At 37.2% G+C, this 13964-nt stretch overlaps 1 protein-coding gene across 2 annotated transcripts in view; it reads right to left on the minus strand.

Annotated features, from left to right (window-relative positions):
- RASA2 (RAS p21 protein activator 2) overlaps positions 1-13964 on the minus strand; it is a 129765-nt gene that overhangs the window by 3394 nt on the left and 112407 nt on the right. For both annotated transcript variants that reach the window (XM_074298479.1, XM_074298478.1), the window contains exons 20-22: positions 13694-13776; positions 3003-3226; positions 1266-1369 (exon numbers count right to left, since the gene is read on the minus strand). In XM_074298479.1, the coding sequence (XP_074154580.1) occupies positions 1266-1369; positions 3003-3226; positions 13694-13776 (411 nt within the window). The remainder of the gene's footprint in view (positions 1-1265; positions 1370-3002; positions 3227-13693; positions 13777-13964) is intronic.

Raw genomic sequence — 13964 nt, forward strand, 5'->3', positions numbered from 1 at the left:
AAATCGTGGAAGTGAAGTAGCTACAACCCAAAGCTATGAAGGATTATTATGTGCCATCTCCTGAAATAGTTACAAGCCCTAAGATTTGTCAGCAGTGGCATCTATTGGCTCTACGTAAACTTAAGCCGTTTAAATGTCACTTCCCAGACGGTTCTTCACCCTTACGTGCTGAGTTTGTTTACAATGAGGCTGAAGAACCAGTTTTGTTGCTGCTGCAGCCAGGGGATGCCACAGTGTCCCACCACCCTGATTGCCTCAGTGTTGTTCTCTGTAAAATGGTCTGGCCAAAGAGGCTGGAGTCCCTGCCTGGGTGGTCAGAAAGCAGGTCACAAGTGAACCAGTCTCCTAACTGACACTTTCTGGGCCTTTCTCCTCATGGCTTTTCTCCCTGAACAACAATGGAGTATAATGTTTCCTGTATAGCCCAGTATAAAACATTATAGTTATTATCTAACTAAAACATAACTCTAGTACAAGAAGATGAGATTTTAATTTCTCTTTATGATACATTTAAAAAAATGTACTGCTAGTCAATGTTGCAGTGTGCTTTAAATATATGGATCAATATTTAAAGGAGTATGAATCATAACCACCACTTTCTAGTCTGAGTTTTATGGGGATGGAAAGGAGGAATGACCAAAAGGGGCATGGTGCATATATGAAATAAGAAGTGCCACTCACTTTTTAAAACAAATTTTCATATCTTTGTGGTCATTTTAGTTGCTCTCTTGTCCTCTTTTACTAAATTCTCCTATCCCTTCTTTCACTTCACAACCCTAGGCTAAAAACAAAGATTGGTCTGACCAGTGTCACAAATACTGGGATAATCCCATCTTGGTCTCTATGAATTAGCTGTTACTACGGCATCATCTTCAAACAAACAAAAACAGCCCCATCTCACTCATTCAGGTTCATCTGATCATTCACTGACTTGCAAATCTGCTTCTGTTCTATTTGGACACAATGTATTATTTCTTAGCTACCTGGCTAGTCTTTTCCTTTATAAAGATTCAGTGTTCATACACACAATAGTATGAGGATCAATATTCATTAGCCTAACAAAACACATAGCTTTAAAGAGAATTCTATAGCTTGCTGGCTTACACTGGCCCTTTCACATTTTTCCTTCACCAAGGAATAAGTATGATTTTTAGATACTGGCAGGAGGAATGGGAAAAAGGCAGGGACTAATACTGATGTTTTCCTCTGGTCATTTCAGAAATGCTATCTCACATCACATAAATATAGATAAAATTTAAACTTACCTTCCATCTTCTGCAGTTTAGGCATGCAAAGGGTAAAAAGGGAATAAATTCTTTCTGTTTCTCTGTCTTCATCAATATCTATCTGGATGTCAGCGGGAACACCTCTATTTATAAAACAGAAAAATAGAATTAATATGCTAACAAGGTAACTTCCTCTTCTAAAAGCATTTGCTAATTTGCTTATACCATTAATTATACAATTCCAATGAGATTTGTCTTAAAAGACTGATGAGGATGCAAAGGGAACAGATCTAATCAAATCAGCTATTAAAAAGAAATGTGGAGACAAAAGGAGCTAGCCTGCCTTTGTTCTACAAAGAAGGCCCAGAATGGTACAGCTCAGAAGGCCTGAAGGCTCGAGCCAGGACGATGGCGGTTCGCTGTGGCCAGAGAGCAAGCCCTGAAACAGAGAAGACTCGGGTTTCGTACCACCTCGGACCCCAGTCTGCTGTGTGACTCTGGGCAAGGCATTCAGCCCCTTGATGCTCCCAAGCATATCTTACTAGCATCCTCTGTCTGCCATGCGGCCTCCTGATGTGTATGTGTATGTGGCAACCTGGCTGCCTGTAAGCCCTCTCTGAATGTCCATCCCCCTACCCCACTTCTCTGCAGCAGACACAGATGGCTCTTGTAGAGAAGGTGGGGAGACGGACTCTGGGAATCACCCAGATGGACAGCAGGGGTCGTGGCCCCTTCCCGCTGCCCTCACCAGACCTCAGTGGGGTGTCCGGCTCCATGGGTCTCTGACAGGATGATGGGCTGGAGCCTGCCTGCACTTAGCTAACTGACATGGCTACGGGCGACCCTGAGCTCTATGAGGCGTGCAGAAAGCACAGGCTCCCTGGGGAAGGAGGTGACTACTGTGGGCTGGTGTGGACAATGGATTTCTCTGGATGTGTCTGACCCGAGGGCAGCATCAGAAACAATCAGAGCCACGGGAGAGGAGCTGCTTGGTAGAGGAAACGCTTCCTAACAACTAGAACTGCCCAGATATAGGGAGAGATGCCAAGAGATGCAGTCTTCGTTTGCCTCCTTAAAGGTCTTCAAGTGGAAGCAGGGTGACCGTGTTAGGGGTGTGGTCTGGTATACAGGGGTTATTAGATAAGAGACATCAATAATGTGGCCCCCAACACTCCCTGGTGCTGCTGACCCAGGTTATGATGTAACTAGAAAATATTTAACAAAAACACAACAGAACGCAGTGAATGTGATTGTGTAGTTTTCTGAAGTCTACGTGTGACCTGTAGGTAATCATTTACACATAGTTCAGTGGCTCTGTCACCACTGGACTTAACAACTATAAATCCTTTCTAGCTCTCGATCTGTGATTTGGGGATGAAAGCAGACCCTTTGAATGTTTTAGATCTAGAAGACACTCTCACAGTTACAGAGTGCAAATATATATATATATATATATTATATATATATATATTTTAACAAATGACAAAAGCTGAACCATACTGAAAAGACAAACAACTTTGAAAGACTTAAGACCTCTGAACAACATAATAAACCAATCACGATTATGGTGGACTAACAAAGAAACATACCACAGAAGTGGCAGAGAGGTGGCGCACCATGGGGACAGACAGAGACATGTTTTTGGGGCCTGGACAATCACTAAAAGTTGTCCCAGTCCTTTTAGGCCTTAATTTCCTTATTCTTATAAAATGAGGAAAAGACTTGTCTTCTCTACTCTTATGTGACCATGATCTTTCAGAGGGTGAAGCAACTTACGCAGTACAGGGCGTGCAGCCTGCAGCATGCTCGCTAGTAGCTTTACAGCAAAGCCAGTTCCCGTTCAGGTACGCAGAGGGATGGTAAGCACTCAGTCTCCTCTGGTTGCAGCGGCTTACCCTGCACAGTACTTCTATCCACTCACTTGCCTCAACACAGTTATTTGCCTGGACATAAAGTGGCTTCTCTATATGTGGCTTTTCCATATGTATCACCTGGAACATCTGTGTAGGAATTTAAAAAAAGAAATGATCAACACTAATATGTATTACTTTATTTAAAAAACAAAAAAACTAAATCTTTTTGCATTATTTTTCATTACATATTACTGCTAGTTTGTGACTCACCTATACAGTATTATCTGTTTACCCATCAAATGTTTAAAATTAAAAAGGAAATCAATTTTGCTAAAATATAGTTTTACAATATACATTTTAAAAAACCTCATGGACCCCAGACTAAGAACATTTCCCTAGAAGAATTGTCTAACATTTAGGGAATTGTCAATCTGGAACCCTGGTTTTTAGAAGTAAATTTCCTTGATTAACTGAAAATACTATTTTGCAAACCTACTAAGAAACCCATATGAAAACAGTAAAAACAAAATTTATCCACCTATAATTTTGTAAAATATTACAAAAATGTGAGCTGTAATTTCTCCAAAGGGTTTTTCATGCCAAGAAATATTGCTTTTAGAGTTATTAGTTTAAGGCTCTTATCATTTTGCCAATTGTTAATTGAAATGAATCAGTAATCATGTCAGAATTACAGATTTAATTCTTTACCCTACTCCTTGCTTAGGGATCATACTGCCATCATTCATCTATTCTGCACTAGATTGATATTCCTAAGACAAAACAATCTCTGGATCAAAGAACAGTTAGTGATGCCAGTTTTTTTAAGAATTCAGTTTTAGTTTTCTTTTTATTGCAAATTCTCTTTTTCACTTCCCCCACCCACTGAAAAGGCAAGAAAAACAAAACCTTTTATAAACCACGTATAGTCAACCAAAACAAATTCCTGAATTAACTATGTCAAAAAGAGAAAGAACAGATTGTGAATCTGTACCCTAAATCCTTTGGTTCTCTATCTGAAGTTTCATAATTGGAATTATGTTTGGTCATTGCATCAATCAGAGTTCCTAAGTCCTTCAAAGCTCCCTTTACAATATTGTTACTCTGTTACTGTTTGGCTCATTATTAGTTTTTACAACTTTTCTCTAGGTTTCTCTGAAACCATCCTCTTCATCATTTCTTATTAAATGGTAGTATTCTATTATATTCATATGCTATAATTTGTTCAGCCATTTCCCAATTAATGGATATACCTCTCACCTTAGTTTACAATTTTTTTGCTATCACAAAGACAGCTGTCCTAAATATTTTTCGCAGATATTGGTACCTTTACTCTTTCTCTGATTTCTTCAGGGTGTAGACATAGTTGTTTTTTTGTTTTTGTTTTTTTTTAAATAACTGTACAGAATAATCCTTTGGAAGTTTAGATTTTTATGGCATTGACTAAATAAATGAATTTGTATAATGTCATTTTTATTATAATGGATCATCCTAATCACAAGAATTTAATATTTATTTAATTATTTGGATCTGTATTTATAAAAAGAATATTTTGTAATTATGCTCATCTAGTTTCTGTGCATTTGGCAAGCAGACTCCTAAGTACTTTATATTATCTGACTTAATACTGACGTAAATCTCTTACAATCTTTTTCTGCTGGATCTTGTTGGTAACATACAGAAATGTCAAAGATTTGTGTGGTTTTGTATACCATAACTGAAGCTGTTAACTGTTGTATACCATAACTGAAGCTGTTAACTGTTTCACAATTAGTTTTTTAGTTGACTCTTCAAAAGTTCTCTAAGCAAACCATCATATCATTTGCAAAAAGTGATAATTTTATTTCCTCTTTGCCTGTGCTTATTCATTGCATTTCTTTTTTTCTCTCCCAATTTGTCTTATTTCTATAGTATTAGTTCTAGCAAAACATAGAGGAGTAATTAATGATAATAATGGTCATCTTGCTAACACTGATCTTACTGGAAAGATTTCTACTTTTCCCCCTCTTAGACAGTACTTATCATTTTAAAGAAAACTCCTTTCATGTCTTTCCTAAAGTGGGATTTTGTGTGTTTAAAAACAAAACGAACAGGTCTTGTATCTTGTCAAAGCTTCTTTTTCTCCTCTTGATATAATCATTATTTTGATAATTTTTATTATTAATATAGTTATTTTTATAGTTTCCCTAATATGGAACCAGTTTTGCATTCTTAGATTCTAGCTTATGCCCATTATATGCTAGTTCTTAGTTTTAGATGGATATAATTTATCACATGAAAGCAGGGTCTGTTTATTCTTGTACTTTTTAGTATTTAACTAAAAAGGAATGGGGGAATGTGGGTTATAGTTTATCAAAAGCCTTTTTTGCATTCATTGCTATAATCATGATATTATAGTTATTAATATAGTCTATTATGTCTCTAGCAATCCTAACACTGAGTCAATTCTACATTCCAGATATAAATCCAGATATGCCACCTGGTCCTAGTATATAATCATCCTAACATATTGACATAGTTTTTCTGCTAATATTTTATTTAATATATATATATATTTTTTTTAGGCTAGGATTAAGTGACTTGTCCAGGGTCACACAGCTAGAAGTGTTAAATATCTGAGACCAGATTTGAACTCGGGTCCTCCTGAATTCAAGGCTGGTGCTCTATCCACTGCGCCACCTAGCTGCTCCCTATTTAATATTTTTTAATCGATAGTCATTAAAGATATTTATTTATCATTTTCTTTTCCTCCTTGGTGTACATATCAAGATCATATTGTACTAAAGAAAAAATTTGGCAGGATCGCTTGTTTTTCTATTTTTTTCAGTTTATGTAATATTGGATTAATTTTTCTTTGAATTTTTGATACAACAGTGATGCTTATGTAGGCATTTTCAACACTAAATGTTACTGAAAAGATATAAGAAAATATGTTGCTATAATACAAGAGAGAACATAGGTTCTTTAAGAAAGGAAACATGATTTAGGTTCAAAGGGACTCCTTGCAGACTTCTTGGAATAGCTAGCTCTAGGACATGGCCTTGTACCAGAAGATTTAAGCAAGCAAATATTGTGGTGTAAGAAGGTAGAACCATCCAACACTAGCTGGCTGGATAGTAAAGTATGGTTGAAATAGACTATGAGAAAGGGAACAGTGTGAAAAAGACTGCAATAGTTTGGTGACAGAATTTGTAAGATAAAAGAAATTGATTCAAATGTATAAGAAACAGAATCACTCCCCATTGAACTGATGCAGAACATAGTAAAGAGAACAATTTATAGTATATATTGCTATTAAGTTATATCATAAGATATTAGAAAAAAAGTCTGAGGATTTTTATACAATAATGAAAAATGAAAAAAAATAAGAATAATTTTTACAACAAAATAAAAACAGGTTTGAAAACTCTTAAGAACTATGCTATCAAACATTTTTACAGTTAAAGGTTCTGATAAAGGCCTCATTTTCAAAATATATAGAGGATTTATTCTAATTTATAAGAAATCAAGCCATTCTCCAATTGATAAAAGGTCAAAGGATATGAACAGACAATTTTCAGATGATAAAATTCAAACTATTTCTTCTCATATGAAAAGGTGTTCCAAGTCATTATTAATCAGAGAAAAGCAAATTAAGACAACCCTGAGATACCACTACACACCTGTTAGATTGGCTAAGATGGCAGGAAAAGATAATGACGAATGCAGGAGGGGATGTGGGAAAACTGGGACACTGAAGCATTGTTGGTAGAGTTGTGAACAGATCCAACCATTCTGAAGAGCAATTTGGAACTATGCTCAAAAAATTATTAAACTATAGCATACCCTTTGATCCAGGAGTGTTACTACTGGGCTTAAATCCCAAAGAAATATTAAAGGAGGGAAAGGGACAAAATGCAAAAGTGCAAAAATGTTTGTGGTAGCCCTCTTTGTAGTGATTAGAAACTGGAAACTGAGTGGATGCCCATCAATTGGAGAATGGTTGGGTAAATTATGGTATATGAATGTTATGGAATATTATTGTTCTGTAAGAAATGACCAGCAGGATGATTTCAGAAAGGCCTGGAGAGACTTACACAAACTGATGCTGAGTGAAATGAGCAGGACCAGGAGATCATTATACTGTATAAGGATCAATTCTGATGGAAGTGTTCTCTTCGGCAATGAGAGGATCCAAATCAGTTCCAATTGATCAGTGATGAACAGAACCAGATACACTCAGCAAAATAACACTGGGAAATGAGCGTGGACTACAACATAGCATGTACTCTTTCTATTGTTATGTGCTTGCATTTTTGTTTTTCTTCCCAGGTTATTTTTACCTTCTTTCTAAATCCGATTTTTCTTGTGCAACAAGATAACTATATAAATATGTATGCATATATTGTATTTAACATATACTTTAACATGTTTAATATGTATGGGACTGCCTGCCATTTAGGGCAGGGGGTGGAGGGAAGGAGGGGAAAAGTTGGAACAGAAGTGATTGAAAGGGACAATGTTGAAAAATTATCCATGACATGTTTTGTAGATAAAAAGCTATAATTTAAAAAACAAACTATGCTATCCATTTATAGATAATAGATTTAGAGTTCAAAATGAGAGAGAATATATTTTTGCATACAGCCATTATATGAGTATTTATTTTCCTTGATTATGTATATTTGTTATCAAAAAAACTTTTTCAATGGAATGGAAAAGTCAAGGAAAAATATGCTCTTCTTAATTTTTAAAAAATAGGTAGGGGAGATGAACTAGAGATGTGAAATAAGACATGCAATTTCAGATGATGTCATTGTCTTATAAGTTTTACTTAACTATTGTGAGATCTCTTAGTGGGGATGATCTGTAATGTTTGTAATATAAAAACAAAACACATCAATATAACTTTAATAGAAAGAGAGGTGGTAACAAAGGAGGAAAACCAGGAGAGAGATGAACTTCAAGAAGGACCTATCAAAAAGGCCAAGGAAAATAAGGTTTGAGAAAATGTGATTGGTTTGGCAATTGGAGGTCATGGATAACCTTGGAAACAGCAGTTCCTTAAGCAGACCATAAGCTCCTTAAGAACAGGGACTATTTCATTTTTGTTTAGCAACTAGTTGGTGTTTAACAAATATTTTTTGAATTCAGTTCAACTACAAAATTCCAATATAACTGTCTATATAGAGAGGCTATCTTTGTGGAGGACCAGCCTAGTTAAGTACAGAAACTGTTACTAGGTGATTAATTCTTTGGCTATGACAACTTATATATCCTCCAAAGCAAGTTGACATATTTTGGAATATGATGACATTAATATGAAAGTAGGTACACAGAAAAATAGTGGAAAAGATAATGGAAAATAAGATTGGGAAAAGGAAAGAGGCAAAAGTCTTCAGTGAATACTTTTTCTGAGAATGAAAGATATAAGACAAAGACAATCACTACATAAAATCACCAAGAAAGCCAAACTAGCTAAAATTTAATGGATAAGATATGAATAGTTATTGTTGTAGGCATTACTTTGGAATCAACTATCAGCACACTGTTAGAGATCATCTGGATAGAGCAAAAGAAAACTAACATTAAAATTTTGAAAAAGGCATAATGGTGAAAAGATAGCTCCAACCTGAACTATTTAAATATATCGATGATTATGAAATTTGGGAAATGATTTGGAGAGAGGGAACATTAATTGTCAAATTTTTTGAGAAAGTTAAACTGAGTTGGTGATTTGCTGTAAAAAGGTGGCAAATGAAGTCTAGAAATGGTTGTAACTGACAAATACTTTCTGGACAGGAAGAGAGATGTGGTAACCAAAGGCAAAGCTAACAGTATAGAATATAAAATAACATATAAAACAGTATCAGGAATAGGACGATGGAAAAGCATAAGCAATTTGGTCTCCCAAAAAAGCATAATGACATGGAAGGAGGAAAAATATCCTGCAGAAAGTTTGGCATGAGACCCAACCAAGCCAGATAGTCCTGAAAACATTTATAGAGGAAACTGGAAGGACAAATATAGATGTGAAACTGAACAGATCTCTCAGTATTTTTCTAGTTTTCTAGTCTCTTCATTGATGACACTAGAAAGATTTTTGGATAGTAACATCTGTATCTACTATATAAGGAAGTAAAAATGGAATTTAAGTTAATTAGATTGGGAAAATGGCCAGATCCAACAAAATAGAAAGAAGAAATGCAAGCTCACTATCAGTAATTACTTTTTGAGCTTAACAAAATCTATCCACCAAACTCTTTTAGATATCATGAGTGTCCAGTGGATCTCGCTGGCTCTGCTCCATGACTTACAACAGCAGTGATCAAGAATGGAAGAGGTAAAGCTAATTGATTAAGCACCAGCACAGCCTAAATGATGCAAGGACCAGGGCAGAGGAAGACAGTAGAACTCAAAAGTTTTAATTCTAGGCTCAAGTGTATTAAAGGAAGGACAGGCTAAGAAGAACAGGGAGGAATTGAAGGAATCTGAGTGGTTCAGTCAAGCTAGCAAACTAACAAACATTTAAAGGCCTACTGTGTCAGTCATTATGCTAAGCACTGGGGATACAAGAAAAAAAAACAACACAGTTCTCACCTTTAAGGAGCCACACTATAATGGGAAAAATAAATAATTGTACAAATAAGATGCACTAATAACAAACCAGAGATGATCCCAAGAGAGGGCTCTAGTCCTAGGCATTTTACAAAAGGTGAGATTTTAGTTGTACTTGAAGGGAGCCAGGGAAGCTTGAAGGAGATGAGAAGGGAAAGACATCTGGATGTGAGGGAAAGCCAGTAAAAAGGCAAGAAGTAGAGAGAAGCAGCAAGGGATCCAGTAATCAGATCAGAGTACGTGGAGGGGAGAGATAGGGAAAGGTCAAGTATGGAGGACTTTAAAAGTCAAACAGTCATATTTGGTCCTAGAGGTAATAGGGAGTAAATGGAATCTTTTGAATTGGGGTCGGTGAGGGCAGTAGTAGTGTTTTAAGAAAATCAGGTAGAGTGGAGAGAGACTTAAAGCAGAGACCAAACAGCCAGATAGTAGAACAAGGCAGCATAATGAGTGCTGGGTGGCAGCTGTATCAGGGAAGAGAGTATATATGGAGGGGGGTAAGAATACAGAATCCAAATGGTCAAAGGATATGAACAGACAATTCTCAGATGAAGAAATTGAAACTATTTCTAGTCATATGAAAAGATGCTCCAAGTCATTATTAATCAGAGAAATGCAAATTAAGAAAACTCTGAGATACCACTACACACCTGTTAGAATGGCTAGAATGACAGGGAAAGATAATGCGCAATATTGGAGGGGATATGGAAGAACCGGGACACTGATACATTGTTGGTGGAATTGTGAACATATCCAGCCATTCTGGAGAGCAATTTGGAACTACTGGGCTTATCTCCCAAAGAGATCTTAAAAAAGGGAAAGGAACCTGTAAGTACAAGAATGTTTGTGGCAGCCCTCTTTGTGGTGGCCAGAAACTGGAAACAGAGTGGATGCCCATCAATTGGAGAATGGCTGAATAGATTGTGGTATATGAATATTATGGAATATTATTGTTCTTTAAGAAATGACCAGCAGGATGATTTCAGAAAGGCCTGGAGAAACTTACATGAACTGATGCTGAGTGAAATGAGCAGGTCCAGGAGATCATTGTGTATTTCAACAATAATACTATATGATGATCAATTCTGATGGACGTGGCCCTCTCCAACAATGAGATGAACCAAATCAGTTCCAATAGAGCAGTAATGAACTGAACCAGACACACCCAGCGAAAGAACTCCGGAAGATGACTACGAACCACTACATAGAATTCCCAATCCCTCTGTTTTTGTCCGCCTGCATTTTGGATTTCCTTCGCAGGAAATTTCTATTTCAAACACTATTTCAAAGTCTGATTCTTCTTGTGCAGCAAAACAACTGTTTGGACATGTATACATATATTGTATTTGATTTATACTTTAACACATTGAACATGTATTGGTCAACCTGCCATCTTGGGCGGGGGAAGGAGGGGAAAAATTGGAACAAAAGGCTTGGCAATTGTCAGTGTTGTAAAATTACCCATGCATATATCTGGTAAATCAAAACTATTTAAAAAAAAATAAAAAAAGAATACAAAATCAACAGGACTTGGCAAAAGATTGGTAGTGGGTTAGGGAGACTGAGGAATAGAGAAAAACACTTCACAGAAAGGGACTGAATCAGGAGTGTTCAAAATATTCCTGGGGGGCAACTCCCAGGTAAGTGGGAAAATGGTGGTGCTCTTAACTACTAATAGATGGAAGTCTGGCAGAAAGGGGGCAGGGGGAGGAAGTGAGTTTAGTTTTCTGGAGTCTGAGATGTCCTTGGGCCATCTAGTTTGAGATGTTCAAATAGGAGTTGGAGAGAAGGAAGAATCAGGGCTGGAGAAGTAAATTTAGGAATTATGAGCTGATGAAAGAGATGAAAACTGAATCTATGGAAGCTGTAAAATAGCAGAGAAGGAGCAGAGATGAGGGCCCAGGAAAGAGCTCTGGGAGATACCTGTGGCACAAGAGCAAATCTGTAGATGAAGATTCAAAGGAGAAGGAGGAATAGTTAAACAAGTAGGAGAAGAAGGAAAAAGCAGTAATGAAGGCCTAGAGGGAAGAGACTGTCAAGGACCAATAATGTCAAAGGCTGCAAGAAAGTCAAGAAAGATAAGGGCTGAGAAAAGGTCCCTAGGGTTTGGTAATCAAGAGGTCACTGTAAACTTCCAACAGAGCAGTTTCAGTTGAATGATGAGGCTAGTAACCAAATTACCGAGTGGTAACAGTGAAAAGAAAGCAAATAAAGGCACCAACTGCAGACGGCCTTATCAGAGAAGCGTGACAGCTAGTGAATATGAGCGAATCAAATGAAATGGGGTGGGAAATGGAGGTTGAAAATTGGGGAGATCTGGCCAGGGAGGCAGCAGGAAAGTACCCAATGGACAAGAAGGGACTGAAGACTAAGTGAAACTACAGGAATGATCGGGGGGGGGGGGGGGGGGGAGGTGTCAATATGTTGGAAAGAGTGAGGATGGAATGATTCCCTTGTACATGTAAGGTTTGCATCGGCCAAGAGAATGGTTACCTCCTCATGTGCGATGGGGATGAAGGAGGCAGCAGGAGCGGAAGACATGTAGGGATGGGAGATGAGAAGGAGGGGAGAAAGAGAAACTCTTGAGGAAAAAATAGGAGGAAGAGCCTGGGCAAGAATAAAAAGGTTTGGAAAAGGCATTGTGGTGAGTGCACTGAATAGTAATTGTGGCCCTACTGAGAGGAGGATCAAGTGGAGATTATGTTATATAAATTTGTGGTGACCTCATCTCTTTGGTGACTTTTTTCCAATTTGCTGTGAAGACAATGGGTGTGGGAGCAGTCTAAGCCTGGGACTGGCAAGTGGGTGAGGCCCAAAACAATGCAGATATGCATTTAGGCCTAAGAACCCCAAGAAAAAAAGTACTGAACATCAAGGAGTCAAGATGAGGGAGGAGAGTGTAGTTAATGCAGGATTGGAGAGACTGGAGCTCCAGGGAGGACAAACAACAGTCTTAGGGGTTGTTAGCTAGCTAGAGGGGGCGATGGAATGACAAAAGGCATTTCAGAGTTTATGAACACGGACACAGAGTTGTGGGTGATGGCAAGAAGGGTGTGAGACCATTTCCATAATTAGCTGGGAAAAGGTAGAGGAAGACATGAGAAACCAACAGTTGAGGGACTGAAAGGATGGGTGCTTGAGGGCATATTAATATGTATATTGAAATCTTTTAGTGTGAGGGTAGGAGCTGAGGAAGAGAGAAAGTTTGTGAGTTAGGCACTTAACTCAATGGGTAAAGAAGAAGAATATCATGGAGATAACAGATAACCTACCAGAATCTAGACTAGGTGATAAACAGACTAGAATGGACCTCAAAGATAAAGAAGTACCTCAGTGATGAGAGTAGAGGGAATGTCTGGGAGTGGCAATGGGTTTAGGACAAATAAAATAAGACTGCTGGAAAGGACAGCCCACCGATGTTCAGAAAGGAGAATTAGAATTCAAGATCAAGGAGATGGTAGTTTGGAGGTAATGCTAAAGCCTAAAGTTTGACCATTTTATGAGTAGTTATGGTAAAGAAAAGATTTTAGTACGTGGGAATAAAGATGGACAAATTAGGTGGTGAAGATTCTCAAATGTGTGCTCAGAAATCATCTCTTTCAGAGAAGACTCTTAAGATTCTTAACCTTTCTTTGATGTCATAGATTGCTTTTCGAAATATTTTTAAATGCATTAAAAAAAAAAAAAAAAAAAAAAAACCATAGGATTTTGAAGGGAAACAAGTCACAGACTCCAAGTTAAGTGTCCCTGATCAACCCCAATACTTTGCAGATGAGGGAATTGAGGCCAAGAGAGGCTATATATCTCATCTTGTCACAAAGGTAAGAAGTAGCAGAGCTGGGATTTGAAACCCAGGTCCTCTGATTCCCAACCCAGCACCCTTTCTGTTCTATTATGTTTAGTCCAGAGAACACCATATACATCATGGCTTCATTGAAATAACAATATACTTTAAAACACTCATACAATATACCTCATGGAAAATCTCAATTACTAAAGAGAACATTTTAAATAACTTACGTTTTTCTTATTAAAAGAGCTCTCTTCCAATTTTTCCACAGCAAGAATGTTTCTAATTGGAATGGTATAAATAGCATCTTTGCCTAAAAAAATGAAATGGATACATAAATGAACTGAAATAGTTCTGAAAAACAAAAACGAGAAACATCATGAATAAAACATAGACAAAACAATCTATAGCTTTTGTTACATATTCTTTCCCATTACAGGCTTAACCTTTTTTTTAGGCTTTAGGTGCTATCCTGTATTTACAAGGAATTCCAAAAATTAT

This window comes from Sminthopsis crassicaudata, chromosome 3, assembly GCF_048593235.1.
Source record: "Sminthopsis crassicaudata isolate SCR6 chromosome 3, ASM4859323v1, whole genome shotgun sequence".
NCBI classification, from domain to species: Eukaryota; Metazoa; Chordata; class Mammalia; order Dasyuromorphia; family Dasyuridae; genus Sminthopsis; species Sminthopsis crassicaudata.